General features: G+C 43.2%; 1 protein-coding gene across 1 annotated transcript in view; it reads right to left on the bottom strand.

Moving 5' to 3' along the window:
• Positions 1-19,864: 19,864 nt before the first annotated feature.
• HTR1F (5-hydroxytryptamine receptor 1F) overlaps positions 19,865-25,032 on the bottom strand; it is a 104,387-nt gene continuing 99,219 nt past the window's right edge. The window contains exon 4 of the mRNA XM_057389931.1: positions 19,865-24,261. Coding sequence (XP_057245914.1) covers positions 23,120-24,223 — 1,104 coding nt within the window. The 5' untranslated portion in view covers positions 24,224-24,261 and the 3' untranslated portion in view covers positions 19,865-23,119. The remainder of the gene's footprint in view (positions 24,262-25,032) is intronic.

Here is a 25,032-nt window from a genome sequence, read left to right as displayed (position 1 = left end):
TGCCTGAGTCCAAGGTGCTGCYGAGGGGTCACTTGTGACTGGAAGCTTCTGAAATAGAGGGAGGATCTCTTGTTGCTCAGGGAACTTCCCAGTCAGGTTTAAACCTGGTTTCTCAATGTGGTAAGCTGAGCATGGATAGTTTTTTTATGAACAGCTACAACAATCTGCGCCTTTTTCAGAAGCTGGATTGCTGCAGCCAGACCGAAGGATGACAGGGCTGTTAAAATGAAGAGTTAGGCTGTGGAGCAGTCTGSTTTTGGCAATCACATTGCATGTGTGTTGTGATTATTAGGGTGAATGTAAGAACTTTTCATAATTCCTTTGCACCAAGTGAGATGTTGAAGAGTGAGATCTAATGGARACAGAAAAAACAGAACTTAGACAGGGAGATGATTGTATGTGGGGASGAAACTCTCTGAAGGAGCATCACTGTGATAATTTGACCTGGCTGAAAATTATGCTTTTCACACTCATAACTTACTTGTATTTCATGGAATTGGTCCGGTCACCTGCAATGTATCAGCACTTCCATGACCCCAGAAATTCTGAGCAGACTGAGCTGAAACGAGGTGCTCTGGCAATGACATAGGTCCATTCATGCTGCAGGTACTTGGTGAAATGGGCTCTGCTGGTGGCTCCACAGCTCTTAACAGCCATGTGGGCAATGGTTTGCCTGATTTCTTATTTTTGGGATAGCCCAAGAGCCAGTCCTGCTGCAACTGCTCAGAAGATTAGCTTACAGCATTGTAGTCAGTCTTGGATCATAACCATTCTATTGCAACAAAAAACTTGAGTTCTGAACCCACAGCTCAGRAGAACTCACATGTTGTAGGCATTAAAATGTCTCAGCTGCCTAATTGTATCTTCTTTCTGAAAAAATTGGGCCCTCATGCACTTCAAGCTTCAAATTGTGTGTTGGTCTCTTACAAGARTTTGTTCTCAAAAATAAGCAACTTGAGAATGTTTTTATGAGTATATTTATAATGCTTTTTCCCCCTCACCCTTAATTATAAGTATGCTTTTGGTGACCCCGTACTGTTTTTATTTGCACTGAAAGCAAATTTAAGCAAGGCAGGTATTTTAGATGCCAAAATGGCCTTGCCAAAATGTGTAGGAAAATGCTGACTGTTTGTTGAATAATCGTGAGACAGCTATTAAAAAGTGATGGGAATTGGAGTGAGCTATTTGCACATTGTCACAAGAAAAAAAAAAAAATTAAAAAGCCTGGGAGCGTGACACTGCTGTTTCAGATTGACTATTTAGTCAAATGCACAGTTGACTGAATGTCACTTGAGCTTTTTATCATCAGATGTGATTATAGATGAAAATGCTCCTGTTTATTGTGTGGATTTTCATTCACATTGTTCATAGGACACTCTTTGTAATAATGATGATGTCTGCTTTCTTTTTAATCTATGAACAATTTATCTTCTGGAAATAGCAGGTGTAGTGATGCCTCTTTCTCTTCACTGAATATGGAAAAARTGGTGACAAAGAGTTATGTTTAGAGCCTCATAAATTGGAATGGAACTTCAGATTATGAATAATATTTGTTTAAAATCACAAATTTCAACAGGATTGAAATGAAGAAGGTAAACAATTTTCCTACCGACTTTGGAAATGGGGCAAATGTGCAAATGGTATTTGCCAGTTCAGTAAAAGAYCCAGTTTCCTAAGTTGGAAATTGCATCTGTAAGTTTTGTCTAACCTTCCTGGCATCAATTTGTCACAGCTTTTCTTCTCTGATGAGAAAATAATGTTTTCTTTGGTTCTCCTCTAATAACTGCAACACCTGTGATGTCTTTGTACTTGGTCTTTCTGACTTTGTGAAGTCTTTGCTATTAATGATAACTTGTCCTCAGCTACTCGATTTGGTGTCCACAATCTGTCATGTGCTGGAGGCAGTGAAGGCCTCAGGAATTAACCAAGTGGGACTTATTCTACGTTTCCTATCACTTCTCTGTTCTGCAATAGTTTTGCTTGTGCTCTTGGTCATGTTTCTTTAACAAATATCCACTTTTCTTTCTCCTCCCMAGTCTTCTCATACACTAGTATTCTCAGTTAATTGATTTTCATATTTTCYAAGTATTTTATTATCCAGTTTAATTCCTTCTCTTTTTTGCATCAAATACAATCTTATTCTTTGTTTCTTTGTTGCCTTGTGTGTGTATGTAACTGACTTGCTTTGGAATTTTTTAGTGCTTTTCACTGAACTTCTCCATAAAGATATACTTACTCCAGGTCTCCTTCACTTTTTTTTTTTGGTGTTTTTTTGCCAATTCATGATAGAAAATTAATCACTCCTGATAATAAACATCTTCTGTTCTTTGACTTCTGCGAATCTAAGTTCWCTTACCAAACCCAAATGCATAATATGCAGCATTTTAYTGGTTCTTGGCTGACRTCTGTCTTACAGAATCATAGAWTTTTTAAGATTGGAAATAACTTCTAAGATCATYAAGTCCAACCATTAACCCAGCACCACTGTTGTCACCCCAAATCGTGTCCCTCAGTGACACGTTTACATGTTTTTGGGCACATCCATGGATGGTGAATCTGCCACTTCCCTGGGCAGCCTGTTAAAATGCCCCACCAGCTTCTCAATGAAGAAACTTTTCCAAATATCTACTAAACTCTGCAGCACCTTTGAGGAAGAGTGAGAAAAATGTGAGAGGGACAACCCTGCAGACACCCAGGCCAGTGTAGGAGAGGCAGGAGGAGCTCCAGGTGCCAGAGCAGAGATTCTGCTGCAGCCTGTGGTAAGACTGTGGTGGGGCCCATGGAGATCCATGGAGGAGCAGATTTCTGCCTGCAGCCCAGGAGGATCCCACAGAAGAGCAGATTTCTGCCTGCAGCCCATGGTAAGACTGTGGTGGGGCCCATGGAGATCCATGGAGGAGCAGATTTCTGCCTGCAGCCCAGGAGGATCCCACAGAGGAGCAGATTTCCGCCTGCAGCCCATTAGGATCCCATGGAGGAGCAGACTCCTGGCAGGAGCTGTGACCCTGGGGAGCAGTCCATGCAGGAGCAGGTTTTCTGGCAGGACCCACACTGCAGCAGTTTGTTYCTGAAGGATCCCTGTAAGCRCCCCACAGGAAAGACGACRCGAACTCTAAGCAGRTCCAGGTTCTTCTTTATTAATCTTCGGATTTCAGCTCTGTCCCTTACCAGCAACCTAACATGAGTTATGTACACTTTCTTATCTCCTGCATATAGAATTACACCAATCACACATGCCTCAGYCAGATCACATGGCTAGGCAACCTCCAATGTCCATGCACCATGTTCCTTTCTATAATTGGTGGTCAGCTTYATTTGTCCAATCCTGTTCATCTCTGTGGCTGGCTGCRTCACCCAGTCCGAGCCTGCGCTGTTTARTCCATTTGAGCCCASGCTGTGTCCGAGCCCAGCCCCCACACACAGCTGTAAGATAGCAAGGGCCACGGCAGATCCCATTGAAAGGGCCCATGCTGAAGCAATTAATGAACTGCAGCCTCCACATTGGAGCAATTTGGGAAGGACTCTCTCCCATGGTAACGASCTTGATGGAGCAGAGGAAGAGTGTGAAGGAGCAGCAGAGATGAAGAGCTATGAACTGCCCCCCAAACCTCATTCCCACCCCCCCTGCACAGCTGGGGAACGTGARGTAAATCTGTGAAGAAGAGGGAGTGGGGGCAAAGAGAGTTTTAATTTTGTTTTTCTTTCTCACTCTCCTCCTCTGTTATTAATTACTAATAAATGATACTAACTTCCTCAAGTCAACTGCTTTGCCCATGAATGATCTCCCCATTCTTATCTTGACCCATGAACTTTTCCATCACATTTTYTCCCCCTGTCCTGCTGAGYAGGGRTAGTGAGAGYRTGTCTGRTTGGCCAGGTGGCAGCTGGCCAAGGTCAATGCACCACACCAGGCTTAGTCACCAGCAGAGCTATAATAGGAATGAGGATGCTGTAAACATCAGATTCTACATCATTAAGGCATTTTTATGCGGATGGTCCTTCCCTAGGTCTTCTGACTTTAATCTCATCACTGTGTACTGAGCTCTGAAAATTTCATTTCCACTCATTCTATTCTCTCAGCTGTCAATAAGTACTGCTGAGCAAACAAGGCTAAGTGCTTTYGGGATTGATTTTTGTCTCACTTCTCCCACAGTCCAACAGAGTTTATATTGTCATATCATAATGTTCATATCTAGCTGTGCTTATATTTTAGATTTCCATGTGTACGTCTGAAAACCATGGCAAACCCCCCTGAAATCATTTCTGTGTTAGATTTATGATCTCAGAAGAATACAACCCCCTCTTCTGTGCAAAACTTGTGGCAGAACAAYGTGCTTAGTACATAAATGTCTTGTTGTAACTCACTCCATCTCTTGTGTGAGAGGAGTTTGAGTGGAATAAACAGATGAGTGCGCCAGTTACTGAAAAGCTCTGGTCTGGCTGCTTGTCTTTTTGTGCAACTTGCTTGAAATATTCMAATCAGGAAAATTAGAATCCGACAGCACCAGTTAGTGTATTGTTAGGGCTGCCTCCTTAATCAGGCAAGTTGGTGCCTGCAAAGCTCTGATACCTTCAGGAGCACTGCCTGCCTGCRGGTCTGAATATCCACCAGCTACTCTTAGTATCACATCCTTCATCGTTGTCATTCTTGTGTAATCAACAGTGGCTGCCAATTTCATGCTGCTATAGAGAGCAAAAAAAAAAAAAATTGTACACCTATATGCAAACATCTCGATTCAGAGGTACATTGCTCCATGTGTGTGTGTGTGAAGCTGTGAATATATACAGAAAAGGTAAGGATTTTTTCCTTGAGAAATTAATTTCTTAATAATTTCCCATCAACAGAACATCTCATTATGTATAAATGTTGTGAAAGACTATACAAGACAGATAGACATATGAGGGGAAAAATCAAAAGTTGCTGTGGAAACCATAACCTGAAATAAATCTTTCTTCTGTGCACTCAAAATCCCAGTCTTTGTCTTCTATTAGAATATTGTTTGCATATAATTTCTCTCTTTTAGAAAGAATCTGAATTGCTGATATACAAATGGAAATCCCACCTTGATGGTGACTGTAAAGTGCATCTCAGACTAATGGAATTTTTTTTTCCTTTCCTGTGAGTATTTTAACCCTTTCTCTTGTCCTGGTATCAATCTGGTGTAAGGCAGAAAAAAATGTAATCCCAGTTGGTCAGTACTGCCCACCTCTGACAAGCTGCAGCAGTTTGGAATTGATGATATTAATGCCTTCATTGGAGCTAATTTTTGTGTAGGAGGCAGCTTGGGGTAGGGTATAGAGRAGAGGATAAGAAACACTATGGAAGATGCTAAGGCACGGAGGAAATGTTTTAATAAACATAAAACATTCTTTAGCTCTCAGCTTGCAGCTGTCACCATCCCTCTATAGCACATTCTTAGAAAAAATGAATTTCAAATAGGGCCTGTCAAATGAGCAAAAAGAGATTTGAGCTGTGGTATCGAGAGGCAAGGCTAGTGGCCATTTTCTGTCCTTGGGGTCTCCTGTAGCTGCTGTTTTCTGCATCATCTGTTGGCAGGTGCATCCACACAGTGTTAGCCTGGGTSAGGAATGTGCTTTTGAAAGGAAACTCCCGGTGGTCCCGTGCTCACTGTGCTGGGTTGATATTGTCCAGCAGCCTTGGAGCACACAGCAAACGCTGCATCTTTCTGCAGCACCCCAGGGCTTCACCTAATGCTCTCCAGCTCTCACGGGTGTACAGCTCACAGGATCAGACCAGAGCTGTCCCAAAATAAAACCCCCCAACCCGTACTGTGTTCTGTCAAATCATTCCTGCTGAGCTACACAGCTGATGAGATAAACTTCGCTTTTGTTAAACAAGCTCTTCCTGCAGTGTGATTTTTTTTAATCTGTTTTGTATGCAAAAAATAACTTCAGCATCAGCTCCAAGAAGGCATTGAAAAATGCCGATTTGCAGTGCTCATGTATTGACGATCTTTTTTGATCACACAAAGAATGTGCATGGAAAAGATGGGGCCAAATACTGAGTGTTCTCCTGTGGTTTTCAATCTGGCAAAAAGCATTGGAGGCTGATTCTTGACCTGCTAAAACTGGATTGCTTGGCAAGAAAACATAGGAGCCGTGGTTGCACGCAGGCATTATTGCTGGCCAAATCTCACGTTTTCTTCACAAATGCTGAAATACCACAAAGAATGATTTAAACTCAATCTGCACAATGACTTGCAAATGCATTAGTCTCATTTCACTTATTCAGTACTTACATATATATATATATATATTTGTAAGTATATATATTTATGACTGTCATAGAATTTCTACTGTTRTTGCACAACAGCTTGCATTGGAAAAGTCATGGTGCTTAAGTACAAATGGAGAATTAGCATATCTGTAAAAAAAAAAAGGAGGGTGTGTATGTAACAAAAAAAAGTGTAAAAAGCCGAATTCTTGGACTCTGTCTGCTAAGTGCAATGTCAAAGCCAGTCCCATAGCTGGAGTTCACTTTCAGCAAACACTGTAGACACAGACACTGCCTGAGGGGCAGGCAATTCTTTTGCCCTTCCAGTTTTAGTGTCATCAGTGCAGACCTGAGCCTGGTAGAGTTTGGTGGAATTGGCTCTGAACCAGTACTTGAATGACTCTGTGGTGCCTTCYGCCCTGCCCATGGCAGGGGGCTTGGAACCAGATGAACTTGGATGTCCCCTTCCAACCCAAACCATTCTATGATTTGAATGAGGAGCTGGCTGTGAAACAAGCCCAGATATTGTGAAACTGCTCTCTTTTTCAGGAACACAGAACTGACTTTCTGGACATGGCTTGAGACTGTTTTAACTTTGTATAATATTTGACAGGATGATTCAGATTGGCCAGAAGAGAAAAGACCATAAACAACCACAGCTTTCTTACCCTTTGAACACCTTGCTCAGCTTCTTAGAGTCAAGGGTTTAGGACTTTGTGAGATGGAGACTGCATTTGAATCATCTCTTAACAGCCACTGATAAACCTGCCCTCTGTAATTACTTCAGTCTCTTTCATCCTTTTTTATGGTATGTTTTAAATCTATAATACAAACTGCAGCAATGAGTTCCACAAATTTAATTATGTTTAAATATGTGAAAAAATATTTATCCTGGTGGCTGAAACCCACTTCTTGGCAGTTAAATGCTGAGAGGAGGAGGCACTACTGTGGTGAAGCTGARGAAAACAATCAACATGCAGCTAAGGAAACAAAAGAGGCAAAAAGAAGGAGTGAATCACCTCACCAAAAGAAAGGTGAGAGTCAGGAAGAAGGATAGTAAGGGAGAAGACCTCGAAGATGCCCCCTAAAAGGCAYGTCCAGAAGTGTGAACACTCTGCTTGAGGAAAAACTAATCAGGTTTTCACTGGTGAGTGGAAGACTCATGAACTGCATCACAGGGAAGGGACCTAGGAGAGGGTGTTGAGGCTGAAAAAGATTCTCAGGGCCATAGGAAGGATCAGCAGAGGATTTTTCCTAGTTAAAACAAGTGTCAGTGCCTGAAGTGAATAAAAAAWAACTGTGAAAGTGATATTCAAGACAGACTTGGATTATATGAGCTTTGGTAAAATACTTTGAAAAGTTCCTGCAGATCAGTGCAGTCAGTGCAAGGGTTGTGGTCAGAAGGAAAAGCCATGCAAAACAGATTCATCTGAGGAAGGATGATGCTGAAGACCTACTTTCCTAGGATCACACATAAGAAGGCTTGTGAGAAGAAATCTAAATTAAGAAATGAATAAAATTGTTTGGGAAAGTAGTGAAATCTTTACAGCTATTTTTATAATACAAGGAGAAGGGGAAAAGGGAGTAAAACTGTTGCCACCTGTAGCTAAGTGGGCAGTATAAATAGTCAGATTATTTACTTTTATATGGCCATACAGTCAATAGGAGACAACAGACATACCTATGTATTCTCACCAAAGAAACTTATTGCAGGTGTTGGTTAGAGCAGGAAACGGAATATGACATCAACCACATTGAGGTGGAAGAGCAGGCATGATTATTACATGACAGGAGCAATCATGTTGGAAATGGGCTGTACAGAAATGATAGAATAATGATTAAAGATACTGGAGGAGTGGAAACATATTTCAAAGACGTTAAGAAAAAAGTAGTAATGTGGATAACGTATTCCAGAATTATTTCAGGAAAAGATGTCAAAGGAGGCTCTCCTGGGATAGTTGAATTTGGATACRAATAAAGAAGCACTGAATGCTTTTAGAGAGTGAAATACTCCAGAGGTTTGTGTCACAGGAAATTTTCTTAGTCATCCAGACTGAAAACCATTAGCAAACACACACCATGGGAGAGACAACAGATCTATTTAACTCCACAGTCAATGAACCAAGGGCTGATATGACTTAAAATTTGGTTTCTGTGACTAACATCAACAACTTAGAGGAGATCTAGAAAAAACCCTTRAATGAGCAAGTGAAGTTGATTTAATTGATGTGACCTGGAATATGGATATGTGATCTCATTCATAGTTTCAAAAGGGAAATTCATGCATGACTGGAGGGAACCAAATGGTGAAGAAAGGACCAAGAAGCTCAAGATTTAATTTTAAATGAAGCTGGGAATTTCTTCACGTTAAAAATGTAGAGATGTTGGGGACTTCTCTTCTAAATTAAAGGAAATGTCAGCCCAGCCAGGTCTGGCAAKAAGGGTAAATTCTATCGAAATGGACATTAGGAACACAAGGAAACCCTGCAAGGACGGGAAGAAGGTTGCCCTGCAAAAGGGCCTGTCTTGAGGATCAAGAAGCTCAGGGAKAAAATGGGAATTGCCAACAGCTGTGCAATTGCACAGCTGACCTTGCAAAATACCTTTAAATGCTGAGCAGGGGGAGRGTGTGGTTTTGTGCAAGAAGAGATCTGTTGGGAGCAGCTCTAAGCCTCAAAGTTTTCAGTGTGTCCCTGTAATTTGGGAGAGCCAGTGGATCCTGTGGGGCTGGCGTTTGGATCCATGCACAGGCAGTGCTCTGTAAGTAGAAAAAGTGTGTGTGGGRTAAGAACTGCTGCAGAGAAACATTTGGCGCTTCATCTGTAATGGGAGGCGCATTTTGGTCCAAGTTTGCTTTTGGTACCTGGCAAGGTGGGCCAGGCCAGGGTCCTGTGTTGGCCCAGATACTCCTGGTGTCTGAGGCATCTGTTTGAGGCAGAAGGGGGTCAGTCTGAGCACTGAAAAGCTTTCAGAAGTAATACCAACCAGTATTTTATTGCAAAGTGTTAGGAAATTTTAATTATCAGTCTCATCACTAATTAGATGTGTGATAGATGTGTGATAGCTGAATCAGAGGATTCAGCAGGTGTTTGGGCAGAGATGGAAATGAATGAATCTGTCTTGATGCAAAGGAGACATTCAAGATGATTCCTATGTGTTTTTTGTGTCTATTCTTTGGGCATGTGGAGGGACAAATGAACACACCAAAATTCACCACCTGCCTAAGGAGGACATGCCCCTTCTCAAATCCTGTGGTGGCTGTGTCTGGATCAGAAAACTGCYGGCTATGGTAATGTGGTGAGAGCTTGACATCTGCTTATGTTTGGAAGATCACACCCCTTCCTCAGGGTACCGAGTGGCAGCCTGAGGAGTCATCTTAGTGTGATGTTGAATGGACAGAGTGGAAATTTGATTGTGGAACWCCACAGAAACCTGCTTAACATTTTTCCTACTGGCTTTGTGCAAAATTTCCTTGTGTGAAGTAATTTTCTGCTTCCTGACATCTCTGAAAATACAGGCTGAGTATAACCTTGCTTGTTTTCACTGATTACTCACCGAGTCTCTGATGCTTTTGTGCTTTGTTTTACCTTAAAATCCCACTTGTTTGAGTCCTAGTTTTGGTGTTTGGCTAGCTCTGTGTTTCTGGATTTTAAAATAATTGAAAACCCAGGGGATCTGACACCACAGCTGTTAATGGCAAATTAAGCAAATGTCAGGTGTACTATTTTCTGAACTCCAGCCATGACTTCAAACAGTAAGGGTTAACAATAAAGAGACTAGCTAAAGATAATAAATTTCTGTATTCTTTCATCACATCTCTGCTCTAGACCCTGCACTTTCAAGTCAAAGGAGCAGCTCCCTTGCTTGTTTCCTGACTTTAACATTTTACAGACTTAAAATAAACCCCAATATAATGAAGCCTAAGAAGAGAATCAAATAATGTCATAGTAAGCGAGGACACTTGGGTTTAATTCTTTGCAGCTGTTTTCTTTTGTGATCTCAGGCAAGTAGTTTCTCCCTCTGTATCTCTCTCTGGTTTGATTTTTTTTTATCTCTAACTGAGGACACAGAACAAAGGAAACTTTCTTGTTTCTCCTGGAGATGTGTTATTTTAATTACTATAAAAGACAATGAAGAGCTCAGAGAGTAAAGCAAGGGGATTGTGTTAAATACAACAGCTCAATAGAAGAAAAAGGAAAAAAAAAACCAAAACCCAAATCACTCTGAGGCTTTGGACTTAAGGCTGGATTGTTTAAATATTTCTMTCAGTTTGTTGTGCCCTCTGTGAACATTGCAAGTGAGGGCACCAATGACATCTGCACCGTACCGGTTAGACATCCAAACCCTGCTGCCAGCTCAAAGCTTGGTCTTACTTTTAAAAATGTCTTTTCGACTGTTAATCTCTGATGTTGAAAAAGACTGTAGAAAACATACCCACCTGAGAAATGAAAATGTAGGATGAACTTGCTTTTTCTGATTTTGGGTTTTTTTTGTGGTTGATGTTGTTATTGAAGTAGAGAATAAAGCACTTAATGAATTGCTCTTGTCCTACTGAARTTTTGTTGCTAGATTGCTACAGCTTGAGTTTATCAACAAATTTATCCGACTTTGAAAAGGAGATGAGCAGATCAGCAACGAGATAGCACTTCACRTTGATCTCCCATTGCTATCAGTACTGCTCACAAATGGGGCTGGCTTTTGGATTTGATGAACTTCAAGGAAGAAGCAGCCTGGAAGGAAGGAATTTCCTTCCAACCTCTGGACAAAACAGCACCTGACAGGAAAAACTGCTGACTGATAGTGCTGTCATTCAGATGAATGCTTGGTTTATTGTCAGTTTCTCTCCTTTTTTTTGTTTGTTTATTTTTTTGTGGTTTTTTTCTTGTTTTAATTTTTTTTGTTGTTGTTGTTGTTTTTGTTTTGTTTTCCCATTTGCTTGGGCAACACTCTTTAGCCTTTTTGGGACAAGGTAATACCTGTATTTCTGTACTTGAAAAACKCCAGGTAATTGACTTTTGACACACTTAGAAATGTACAAATTGAAAAAACCCATGAATTTGTGCGCAGTAATTATGCAAGTAGAAGCTACGTGTCAGACTCTGGCTGCCTTGTGGTCTGTGAAGCCTTTCTGAGCAGTGGACCTCCTGTGAGGAAGTGGGTTGAAAGAGTTCATGGTGATGGGGTTAGAGCAAGGAAATGACCACAGTGTGGGGGATGCAGTGTGAAAGAAGGGAAATACACCTCTGAAGACAAGAGGGGAAATAGTAGCAGATGTATCAGKTTTTTTTTGCATTAATGAACTATTATTTTGTATTTACATTTTGGGTTTCTACACAACGCTTTAAATGTACATACAGCCAGATCAGAAAATGCATTGGTGAGGGAAGTGATATTCCTCTTTCTATTCCTGGCAACAAAGGCCAGTGTCATCTGGAGCATATTCATGGTCCTCACTGTTCCCATAGCTGATGCCAAGCAAATGCCAACTTGTACTAATTGGTCAGCAGGGGATTTTCTTGTATGAAAAAGGCTCAGAAGAGACCATACTGCAATACACTTTAATGACAGCCAACTATCCCACAAGGGGTGTTTGTATTTGAGTGGAAGGACTAAAGGGACACAGGCCTGTCATCTTCCTTGGCTGTGTGGCTGGGCTGGCCCTTCCCTGCCTGCAGTGACCTCAGCCCTGTGGACCCATGAGCCAGCATGTCCCCACACTGTCCTTCTGCAGCTGCTGCAGGGACCCCAGCTCAGCTGAACAGAGAGACCTCTTGGGAAGGTGCTCTCCCYAGGTGCCGGACTGTGGATTTCACTCCTTTTGGTTGTGCTCCAAGCCACACTCAGCAGGCAGGCTCACCATCAGTTTTCCTGTTCCTTACCAGGGCCTGGGSAGGCTCCAATCCTACTTGTTTCAGATCATTTACTTGCTTCATTTTACCTGAGGCCTTTGATGGGTACTTTGTATGATGCAGAGACGATCACTCACTTAATGTCTGTGATCTTCTGTGTTGTTCATGACAACGTTTGAACTTCCCTGCCACAGCAAGGGAACTCCAGGAGACACATTTGAGCAAGGAGACCTCCCATGCCAGAACATTTGTCTGCATATGTCATATAGTGACAGAAATAAATAAATTGAGATAGGGGAATAAGGGAAGGAGTTTACTCCACGCTTGCTTTATTATATGGTGAACTGCTGCAGGTAGAAAGAGTCCCTGTGGTATTTCTGCAGCAAACAAATGTAAATACTGCAAAGAGTATTATTGGGCAAGAGATCCTACCCCCGCTTTTCTGGGCAATTGAATAGGAGGATGTGGTTTGCACCACCTTATGACCGTGCTGAACGCAGGGTTACTGTTTGTACAGCTCCCWAAACAACCTGAAAATGTGAGTTCTCTACTGTTTAAAACTAGCTTGTCTTGAGAGTGTCTGAATAGCTGTAATTACTACCTTTACAGCAATATATTCCACAGCAGCAGGGAATAAGATGGGATCATACTGCCACTGTGTATTCCCTTGGAAATGCAGCATATATAACTGTAACCAGCCTCACAGTTGTTAGGAAGGATTTGGAATGATTTTTTTGATCCTTGGTTTGATTTATTTTTTTCCCCCTCCCCCTTGGAATTCAACAAAACTTGGAAAAAAAATTCCCGGTCTGGTAAAGTTGTTTATGTGGGGTTTTTTGTTTTGTTTTGTGGGTTTTTTGTTTGTTTTTGTTTTGTTTCTTTGTTTTGTTTTGTGGGTTTTTTGTTTGTTTTTGTTTTGTTTGTTTTGTGTCTGTATGACAGTGAAGAAAGCATACAGGACAGAAAAAAGGAGACGTTGACAGAAGCACAGGAGTCAGAAAATCTGTCATTTTTCTTTCTGCTTTGCAAAGCAGCTCAAGTGCTTCTGTGGCTTTTGTGCTGCCGATATTTAAAAAAAAAATAAAAAAAAGAAGAAAAATAAAATTCAAGCTGCAAGTGAATTGCATAAACAATTCTAGATTCACGTTTCCAGAAACAGGAATGGAATTGGACAGCTGACAGGAACCAACTGAAGCACTTGGATATAAATCAATGGTTAGGCAATGCAAGAGAGACAATTTCTTAACATGAAAAGTGCCAGAGGAAGTAAAAAAAGCCCTTTCAGTTCCTGAGTTTTTCTCTTGCTCAGAAAAAATCTGCCATCATGAATTCCTTATATTCGGTATTTTCTAACTCTGAAAACGATTGTGACACTTCAGCTCTATGCTCATGTACAAATATTTGTGTGGCCTATATGTGGTTCTTTGTGTGCTTGTTCTGGTCTTGGTTGAGACTTTAAAGATCCTTTCCTCAGTAACCAGAGCTTGCAATGATGTTCTGCTGCCCAGTGTGCCACCAAATCCAGCCATGCTCTTGGCAGAAGTTCACAGAAAATGTGTGAAGAGGGTAAGATTTCAATTATTCACTCTTCAACGTATTTTCTTTCTTGGAATAAGATTTCAGTCACTGACAAACTTTTAATACCAGGGCACAATTCTCCACCATCCTGCGCTTTGCTTTGTCCTTATGCAGTATGAGAGGGGCTACAGATTTTAGGAATTAGGAGGTTTTGGCCCCTTGACACACAGTACTGTGCAATAGCAAAAGGTGGTAAAGAGCAACTGTGAGCAAATCCTCTGGCAACAATAAACAAGTCCAAACAAAAAATAATTATTATAATTAATGCTATTACTTTAAATGGAGATGTGAGTGGCTGTTTCTGTAGTGCTTTGTATTGTTCATGACTACTTAGAATTAAATCCTGAAATTAACCTGATAGCACATCAAGAAACAGAGAGCTTCTCTAGCAACCACCTTAGAAACATATACCTGTCACCGAGGCCTGTATTATTAAGTGTTATCAGCTCCCCTCGTCTCTAGCAATTCGTCATTTTTCCCCTCTGCACATTTTCCAACTGCATAGGTGTTCCTGCACACCATTTCAAATGACAGTCCTTCCTGACCTTTGCTTGGGGGGTTGTGCAGACACTGCTGAACTCCGCAGATGAACCAACTTTAACTGAAATGACCTGGGGTCTCATTCAGCTAACAAAAAGTTACAAGCTGCCTCAGTCTTGAAGCAGCCATGCGAGCGAGCAAATGTCACGTTCCCTTTCTCCTTTCTAGCCTCTGGAATCCGGTTGTCCCTGAAGCCTCAGGTTAAGGAAACATTAACCCAAAGGAAAGCTATTTTGCTTGTTCCATCCTTGCTCCATCAACCCAGTCTTCAACCTACTCTGTGATCAGTGGCTCCTCTCAGGTTATTGTCCCAGTAATGATCCCTTGATCCCTTTATGTGAATCAAYATTTGAAGGAAATTCTTCCTTTTTGTGTGTGGTGCACCAGGTCTCTAAATGAGCAGACYCTGGGGTGCATTGGGCACAGCAGCGCTGGCCGGTGGAGGGAAGAGATTGTCCCACTCTGCTCTGGTGTAGCCTCAACTTGAATCCTGAGGGCATTCTGGGTGACATGATATAAAAATGACATGAAATTATTAGAGTGTCCAAAGGAGGGCCACAAGGATGGTGAAGGGTCTGGAGGGGAAGCCTTATGACAGATGGTTGAGGTCACTCGGTCTGCTCAGCACGGAGAAGAGAAAGCTGAGGAGAGACCTCCTTGTGGGCTAAAATGTCCTCAGGAGGGTAAAGGCAGTGGCTGACACAGCTCTCTTCCCTCTGATGTCCCACCCGAGGGAATGGCATGGAGATGTGTCAAGGACGAGGAAGTGGCCTGGATATCAGGAAAAGGTTCTTCATTCGGAGGATGACTGTGCACTGGGAAGTGGTCATGGATCCAGGCCTACCAGAGCCCAAAGAGTGCTTGGATAAAGCTCCTGGCCACGGATATGATGTGACTGCTGGGGTGTACAGAGCCAGGGCTTGGACTCCATGTGGGTTCGTTTCAGCTCAGGATGATTTATGACTATGACAAACCCTACTGAACGGGRGGGATCTGAGCACACACAGGGGCTCTGAGAATCTTGCTGCGAAGGGAGGGGATCCCACGCTGATGGTTCCCCACCTTGTCAGCGCCTTGTTCTGCCAGGCGCTGTCCCCACGCCAGGGATGCCGGTCACCGGGCGGCTCGGGTGCCGTGTGGGGACACGGAGAGCGGGGCCGGGCTGCCAGCCGAGCCCACCGCGGGCAGGACGGGGCTGTGACCCCGGGAAGGGGCCCGGGCCCATGGGCAGGGACGGGGCTGTGACCCCGGGAAGGGGCCCGGGCCCATGGGCAGGGACGGGAGCCCTCAGCCGGGGCCGCCGCCAGACCCAGGCGCCGCTAGAGGGACCCGCCCGCCCGGGAAAAGGCTCCGCGCCCCGGCACATCCCCGGCCCTGCAACGGGGCTCCGGGAGCCTGGCACGGCGAGAACAGCCCCAAATCGCCCCTCGTCCCTCTGTTGCCAGCCCGCTGGTTATATATTCGTGGTTTCTTGCCCGCCGAGCGGGGCTGGGGCTGCCCCCTCACGCAGTGTCCGGGCTGCGGGGAGCTGSTCTGTCCCGTGAGAACCCAGCCCTCGGTGAGAGCCTGCTCCTTCCTCCTTCTCCCTGTCACCCCTTTCATCTGTGCTGTGTTTCCTAGTCTGCACCGGAGTCAATTATCCCTCGCTCCTTTTTTTTTTTTTCCGTACAGCCGAGGGTGAGAGAAGGCAAAGCAGGTTAACATTTTAAAGCCTTTATCGTTCCCCTGAAGGGTCTTTAAACGAGAGCTCTTTTTGCCCGGTTTCACAAAAGAGGTGAAACCTGCTACTGAAACAGCTCTTCCTCTTCACTCACTGCGTGTAGTGTGTTGTGGGTGAGAGCAGAGCGTGGAGTGGGGCAAGTAGAAAGGGTAGCTCAGAGGAGTGTCACTTGGTTTATTTTCTGTTAAATCTTGACTGCGTCCTTCTGTTTCTGTTTCACGTCCTATTTGCAGGTTTAGAGTTTGGAGGGTGTTTCAGTCACTTTTTGTTATCCTTCTCCAGTCAAATGAAAGTAAGGAACAGTGGAGTAAATTGTTACAGAATGCTTAAACACCATGCTCAGTGAGCTGGAGACACAGGCAAAGGCCAGGCTGGCAGGGGCTGGGGAGGATTGGCATACACTGGGGTATTTAACTGAGACAAGCAGTAAACGTGGTAATGGTTTGACTGTGGAGCTTGTATTTGTGAAATATAAAGCAAGGTGAGCATCCATCCCTTGCAATGTCTAAAGCAAGGGACAAAATCTCTGTTCAGCTCTGCATGTACTTGATGTGACTTTTGAGAAGATGGGAGGGCATTGTAATGCAGGTAAGATTTCAAGATATCCTTTCTTAGCTACTTCTTTTTTTTTTTTTTTTTTCTGCTGTGTACTCCTCAAGATCTCAGTACTTGCAGCTCCCCAGCCTCATTGGCTGTGCACGGCTGATGCTGACCAGAGTTGCCACACGAGTGTTGCAGAAGGATCACATGTGCTCATCTGTGCAGTGCTGTGCTGACCCTGCGTGGGATGGCGATGGCAGAACAGCCTTCTCTCAGCYCTGGGAGGTGCCAGGCAGCTCCAAAGTGAACTGGCACTTTTGTTAGCTGGGTCCGAGCTGTGATGAGTTCAAGCAAGTTTATTTCAAGGCTCTATAAGGAGAAAACTGCTTCTGTTCTCCTCCTACCCCTTTCCTAGTTGCTTTGCTCCACAGCTCTCACTTTCATCCCGCAGACAGTGTGTGATTCCTTGTGCAGTTAACAAAGGAACTCCTCTCCTCCCCTCTCCTTCTTTTCCTTCCTCTTCCTTTCTCTTCTCCACTCCAGGACCTCAGGATGAAGTGCTGGCTGCCTACTTCGCTTGGACTTTTGTTTTTCTAACGGTAAAAATGAGATAAGACCGCCTATCTACCTGAGATAATTAATTAATTCGTATTTCTGCAACACTTTGAAAACCAGATGAGATAAATACTTGTCAAAATGCATCATCAATGAATAAGGTTAGAAACAGTCCAATAGTAATAGAAATATATCTGTGTGTGAAAAATGAAGTCACGCTTACCTGGTATAGATATATCTTGCTTGGGAAACTGTTATGGGTTCAAAATGACTGCAGTTTACAGCTGTCAAAGTAGACGTGGAAGAAAGATCCCCAGCCTGAAAACACTTAGCTTGATTTTTTCTTATCTTAAATTCCAGTATTTTTGCATGTACCTAAGCTGATTGATCACCTCAGGCTTCAGAGTGAATTTCACAATGACAGGGAATACAAGCCCTGTATTGACCAGAGCTGATGAGGTAATTCAACACTGAATGATTTGCTAGTCATTCTCCTTGAAGGGATCTCTTTTTGTGTCTGGTTGGGGAGCAGTGCTACTCTGTATTGAGCCCACCTGGACATAAGTCAGTCCAGGCTRCCTCTGAAGTAATAGATGGATGTGAAAGATGTTGGCTATTTTTGGATACAGGCACAGCTTTGCTGCTGCTGGTTCGTGGTGTTTGTGGGGCAAGCATCTCCTAGGAACTGACAGACTAGAAACAACTGGGATGCAAACTGGCTGATTCCCCATTTCATGGCTGTGGACTATTTTGTGCAGCTTTGTACTGTGAAAGATGGGAAACCAGGCTTAGCCAAGAGTGAGTTGCTTAGCAGACGCTTGCTGTCATACAAATTAGCCACAGCTTTTGCATCTTGGAGTGCTGCCAGCACAGAACCAGCTATTGCATTCAATGTCTACTACCAGTCATGATCTAAACCGAAAGTGAGAAGATTAATCGCTCTTCTAGCATTACATAAGCAATTAGCGCTTTTTGTGGTGTTAAACATGTTTCTCATCTTTAAACCCAAGCCATGAAATGCAGCTCTGAGTTTTGAATAAATGGGTGTACAGGAAGAAAGGGAAAGACTTAATTTAGTGAGGGGAAAATATCATCGGTATATAGGAGGTATCTTGATTTAAAGTGGAAAGAGAGGCTAATCTTTATTAGTGATGCCCATCTGGTGTATAGCAAGGAATACCTTCAAAATGGTATTTTAATAATTGTAGGTCTACATTATATTTATAATATATATTATAGTATTATACTATAAACAAGAGAGGTTACAATTGATTTGAGCTACTAGTGGATAAAAAAGCAATAGCATTTGATAAGCAGCATCTTTGATTTTACACTGCTTAACCAGGATTTTTAATTCATAATTGTACTAATGTACTTGGACTGATGAAACACAGGACTTTCCCCTTGCCTAAAAATATTCCCTTTTGAAGTTTTCCTGAGTTGTAGAGTTTTTACTTATGAAGAAACTCACTTGAATGCAAAATAAACARCTGAAAGTTATGGAATTCATACTTTAGTAAGTTAGGATAAAAAGTGAGGATATAAGGTTGCTTTCAGTCCTTGATGTCCATTATGAATGGGGGATTTGACACCAGAAAGACTGTTTTGAATTTGTTTGGTAACCTTGGCCATTCACAGTCCTTGCTGCTGACTTCTGTTTGTTCTGTTCTCTATAATCTTTCCTCTTAGACAAGATCAGTATCATCTAAGCTTTACTTTTTTTAGTTACTTTATGATGGCTAGAAACACTAGATCAAAAAAAAAAAAAAGTTTCTTTCAGAGGTTGAGCTTTCCTGTTGAGGAATAAATAAGAAATTTACCCTGATTCTCCAGAAGACAATGAAAAATCTGAAAGAAATAATCAGTTTAGTTAATTTCAGAATTTCACAGGGGAGGAGATATTGACATCTTGCTGGCAATTTTTAGCAGTTCTGCTATTGTAGTAGCAGTACTGTCCTTGTTGTAGGACTGACACAAGTTTCAGATCTCTTCTTAATCTTTACAGGGCTGCTACAAGGGTCTCCTTTCACTTTCTTGCGCTTTCTTGCAGGATTTACTCTTTGGTGTGTAGAGTTCAAAAAAGCYCTTTTTTTCAGCAGCAGCTACAGCAGGGGTTTTCTGTTTCTCTTCTGCAAGGGGAATCTGAAATGCAAAGGTCGAGTAGTAATGTGTACTTGCTTAGAAATAACGTGCTGAGTTTGTAACTACTGGAGAAAATGATTTGGCACGGTGCTATTTCCGTGTACCTCCCCAGCACCAAGAACAATTAGGCACCAGCTGAAGACAGCGACTGCCAAAAGCGCATTTGGATGAGGTGGGTGTTTCTGGGTGGTACAGTCATGCGTTAACAAGTGTGACTKCATCACGAAAACAAATGTATTTTTGTGTCCCCAAGCTCTTTGTAGGGATATGCCATTCTCAGGAGGAAAGGACACCAATAAAGCATCTGGCAGGGAGGAGAGGCAAAGAAATGAGTGAGGGATAACGAGGTGTGTCTAACTGCTTGTTGTTAGYAAGAACCATCCACCTGAGCTGCATGTCGTGTTCACAGCTGCTTCAGGAATCATTCTCTGCGAAATTTGTAATGGGAGTGGGTCAGCTGCACCAAATCCAGTTCCCTGGGTGCTGGAAGAAATCTAAACTGTTGGGTGAGCAGCAAACAGCAACGGGCAGGGCAGCTGCAGTGGGATAGGGACCAGGAATCTTTGTGCAAACTCTGGACATGTAAACCCTGTCCCTGAAATACACATATAGAGTGTTCTAACAGAGGTGAAAAGCCAGACACTTTTTTTTTTTTTTTTTCTTTTTGCTAAGACTGAACTCTCACTGGGCACAGAGCTACCTGCAAAAAATTCTTAGCTCAGTGCTTAAAATCTCGCTCTGTCCTGCTCCTTGAATCTGATGCTAAGGTCCAGTTGGTGCTTGCGTGCTTCRCAGGGAGGGAAAGCAGCGTTCTGCAGAAATCTTAACCTTTACGCATTCTGATAGGGGAATTCATGTCTTTTCTCTGGACACATCACATCCAAGGGTAAATGCTAGAGATGAAATGATACTGTGTGATATTGTGCGGGGAAGTGTTTGTGCATTCTGTTAGGGAACGAGTGATGAGTCGCAGTCAGACACCAAGAAATGATGGTCCACAAGCCGCAAGTGCTTTTAATGGAATAACTGCCCACTCGTTTGATATCTTGTAGTTGCCTCTCCCACCGCTGTGTTGAAGGGTGAGCAGATACAGCTCAGTGAAAACAATACAAAAGAAACCACCCTGCATCTTGAGAAATGTTTAGCAGCTTAATTAGTTTCAGAGTATAATACTGTTAACATTGCATAAATGACAGCTATTTTCTGTTTATCTACATATGGTTCCCTTCTTTGAGCTTCACCCATTATTATTTAAATGTGTGTTTAAAGTATCTTTTCTYCTGAAAAGCAGCCCCTATTTTTCCTTCCAATTTGATTTCATGAGATATTGTCAAACATCTTACACGAGTAAGAGGATAAACAGTATCGTCTGTACTCCAGCAGCCATAAAGGGAGAGGCAGGGGGAGAGGAATGGGTTCCTCCAGATACCCAATGCTATGACACAGGAAATGTGGGAAACAGATATTCATGACTGAATGTTTAAGAGGGGTTTTCTTTGCTGCCTTCTGCTAAGCTGCTAATCTTTTTAGAAAGCTAAATTTCATGGCTCTTTCTGGAGACAGCAGAGCACAGCTGATGCTTAGAGCAATTTTTTCTCAGCATAATGCAGCCATTGCTGAGGTCACAGGGGCTGCAGAAGCTGTGCTCTGACTGCAATGGTAATAAAGTGTGCTGGCTTGCACTGAGCATGAGCCAATCCCACTCTGTCGCATCCCAGCATCTTCAAAATTTAGCTGTGCCACTGCTGTGCTAGAGCTCCATGGTATGACAAGAGAGCTTTCCATTAAATTCCTGGCTGTTAAAGTCAACAGTAAAGCAAATGCATAGTTTCTAGTAATTTTGAAAAGCATTTCATTTGGCCCTTGAGGTGAAAGCAGAATACAGTAAGRTGCCATTGACAGAAACAAATTAGTTCAATATCTCAAGTTTCAAAACTCGTCATCTTGCAGGGAACCCTTTTGACAGCTGTTGTGTCAGCTGGTAGCCTGCAGGCAAAGTACAAAAATTATTACAAACTCCAGAGTTTGTAATACAGGGGAGGGAGAAGGGGAGAGAGAAATGACAGTGATGCCTTTTTTTCTGGTGGKTTTTTTTTGTCTAATGCACCTCACTGAAAGTCTCTTGGAAGAACAACTGTAAGGGCCAGTGACACCTTTCTTCAGCTAAGGGTGAGCATGGTGGTCTCATGTCTTAGTTCCTTTGTGGTGTTCCTAAGCTGCTGGCCCAGGTGCCAAACTGGAGCAACTTTGCAGGAGATTGCTGCAAAGAGGGGTTTGTAGTCCCTGTAAGAAGCCTCAAGTCCCTGTTCCTGTGAGCCAGCACTGAACACCACTGATTTGAAGCTGGGCTCTTTGTGACAGAGCCTGGATCTGTTTGTCTTGAAAAGTGCAAAACCTGTCCCTGGGCTCTGGTGTGGGTCTTAACAACTCCTCTGCATACGGGGCAAATGCCCACTGCTCTGTTCAAACCCTTGGCTCTTGGGAAATTTGCACTGCTGGTTTTGAGGTGAGGACTGTGGCTTGGCATCTAGAGCATGTGAATCAGGATTGGCCAAGGTGTCATCTCTGAGGCCTTGGAAGGGATTTGTTCATTGAGGTTATCTTTGACTGAGTAAGTTGGTCAGGACTGGCTGGAGTTCTTGTAAGGCCTTTTTAGCTCTGTTGGGAAYGGGGATGTGGATGGATGCTCAGGGGGAAGGAGGAGCTCACTAAGGTGAGCTTCCCAGTGAGCATCCCCCAGGATCCCCTGCCCAGGTGTGCAGRGCATACTGAGGTCACTCCCTCTGCCTTGCTGCAGAAGGTGCTGCACAGCCCTTTCCAGAGACCCACGCTGCCAGTGCTGTGGGGCTTTCTCACGTGCTTGGAAAGAGGGAGCATTGCCCTACTGCTTGGGGTAGTCCAGAAAAGGCTCGGGGGCATCAGGCTTCTGGGGATGGAGGGCTGAACATGCTGAGCTGGAGCTGTCAGCCCCAGTTCAAATCCCACTAAGCCACCCTCCATTCGCAATGCTCGGCCCTGCCATGAGCTGTGTGGCTGGGTTTGATGCAGCAAGTCACAGGCTCTGCCTGGCCAGGTGTGTCAGCTAGGAGTGAGGACAKGGAGAAAGAAGTGTCTTGTGCTTCTCTCCCTTCTAACATCTCCACAAGGAGAAACAGCTGCTCTTTATGAGCTTTTCCTCCCCASTGCCCATGGAAGCGGTGTCTCAGAGCATTGGGCACTCTGTGTACCCATCTCACTGGAGGTGCTCTGGGTGTTTGGCTGTTTCCATTGGGGTTATGCTCAMATCTGCTGTGGGTGTGCAATGGCAGAGGGCTTCCAACACTGGCTTGCTATGGAACTGAGAGCCCCTTGCCTGCTGCTGGGGCGCTGTGTAACACGGGGAAGTCCATCTGTGTGACAAGGCAGGGCTGCAGCTCACTCAGCTGATGGACAGAGGATGATGGTAGATACATTTAAAGCTACTACCCTTGGCTGGGAATGGCTTGGCTCTATGCTGCAGGCCTGTGCCAGACTTAAAAATCATGTTGTCATTCCATGGTGTATTTTCTACCTTATATCAGTAGGATTTAAAATGTGTGTGCTGTTTTATTTAACATTTCATTGATGACTGAGAGTTACTTTTTAAAGARTTTTGTTTCTTTGTCTACTTCAAGTGTGTATTTCCTTCATATTTAAGGTAATATCCTATGCTTCAAGCAAGGCAGCTGAGCAAATCCCAACTGAATCACAGCCACAATATGCCATCTCTTTTTCTAGAGCAAAACCAATCCCAGATGATCCATCTCTTTAAAACTTGGGCAATTAAGTTCCCAATGTTACCTATACAAAAAAAGTCATTATAATGTAAATGCTGGAGAGTCCTGGTGCTTTGCCTTAAATTCAATAAATGTCATCTCTGTTATATAAATTTATACAGGTTAAAAARCAATGATTATGTTCTCCTCATAGGAACAAAAGCTCTTAAAGGTATTGCCCACACCGTACAAGCTTCTGGAAGGCTTTCTTGAAATCTTCATTAAAGATTGTGTAGATTAAAGGGTTAACAAGGGAGTTTATATATCCCAGCCATGCTAGGAAATTAGACATGTCTTCTGAGATGTGACATGTTTCACAGGTATTAACAACTACTTCTTTTACAAAAAATGGGAGCCAGCAGATCACAAATGCCCCCAAGATCAATCCCAGTGTAGTTGCTGCCTTTCTCTCTCTTGTGCTCGAGATTCTCTGTYTTTTCCAGGATTTCTCATGCTTGGATTCAGACCTGGGGCTTCGTAGGGTGATGTTGATTTTATCGGAGTTCACCAGTGCATCTGAGGTCTTCTCTGCTGTGCTGGGCATTGAGGTTGATTTGGTGCTTCTCTCCCCTGCGTCCAAAAGGACTTGTCCGTTCACCCCCTCCTCCCTCACGATGCGGCTGACGCTTCTYCTGTGAAATGTCTTTGCTGCTTTGTAGATCTTGTAGTAGAGGATCAGGATCAGGGCCAGTGGGATGTAGAAGGCGCCGAAGGTGGAGTAAATGGTGGAAACAATGTGGTCGTGTTTGATGATGCATTCGTCCTCCCTGCTGGTTGTCTGGTGCCTCCAAAACAAAGGAGGCATGGAGATAAAAATGGATATGATCCACACAACAGCTATCATGATGCCAGCATGCTTAGGTGTCCTTTTCCGGGCATATTCCACAGCATCCGTGATTGCCCTGTACCGGTCCAAAGCAATGGCGGAGAGATGCAGGATGGAGCAAGTGCAGCATGTGATGTCCACGCTCAGCCAAATGTCACACACCACCTGCCCCATGATCCAGGTCTCCTTTACAATGTAGACAATGCTGAAGGGCATCACCAGCACTGCCACAAGGAAGTCAGTCACTGCAAGAGAGCAGATTAGATAGTTGGCAGGGTGGTGGAGCTTTCTTGTCACAATTATTGCAGTCATCACGAGAGAATTGATGGCCGTTGTCATTAGAGCAAGCACAGACAGGGTAATGGAAATGAGAATCTTGGATGTCGCCCATTTGAAAGGTTCTTCTGAGGTACTGTTTTGTTCAGTTGAGTTTATCAAATCCATGTTCCCTTTTAAAGATGATCTTTACCYGTAGCAGTTACCTGTTGGAAAAGTAAAAACATTCAGATAGTGCACCCTTGATTTTTGTCATCTTAAAAGACTGTGGGTCCCAAGCTTACAGGAACTTCAGACTAATCATTAGAAATTGTTCTGGCTCCAAACTCCAACCTGGTTCCTTGATAGGCTAAAAATACTTACTTCCCCCCAGCTAAAAATGCTTACTCTGAATGCTTTGCAAAGGAGTCTTGAAACTGGTTAAATGTGAGCAACCTCATCCTAAAGTAAGCACTAATATTGCTTTTAGGCTCGTGCTGTCCGCTCCACTAAGCAATGTAATGACTGCTGAAAACATTAATCCAGCAGGCATAATGCTTATTTTCCCCATATAAACTCATTTCCCYCCATGAATAAGTGACTCATTCCTCATGTATAAGCTAAACATGGGTTTTCTTAACTGGGACATTGTTTTGAAGAGAAAACAGAAATGTGAAACATTGCAGGACAAAACAGGAGAAGAGAAATATTGCATGTTGGAAGTGTCATTTTAGGGCTTTCTCTTACACAGCTCTAAAATGAAACAGCTAAATATGTTTTAAAGCTTCAAATAGTTGACTTATTTTCCAACTCAAATACTGTACATAAGTTAGAGTCCTGAGAACATCTTTACTTTTCCTCAAGTTTTCCTGTTCTGTGGTTTCTGCCAAAGAAAACTGCAGAAAACTTGGATGCTACTTGTTCTGCTAATGACTCTCTCAATGGAAACWGCCTAACTCCCCTTATGACTCTGCAGGAAGGAAAATGCAGGGAAATAC

This window comes from Malurus melanocephalus, unplaced genomic scaffold (assembly GCF_030028575.1).
Source record: "Malurus melanocephalus ecotype Western Australia unplaced genomic scaffold, MMel_1.1 scaffold_21, whole genome shotgun sequence".
Classification (NCBI taxonomy): Eukaryota; Metazoa; Chordata; class Aves; order Passeriformes; family Maluridae; genus Malurus; species Malurus melanocephalus.
This window is presented reverse-complemented; position numbering and strand designations above follow the sequence as displayed.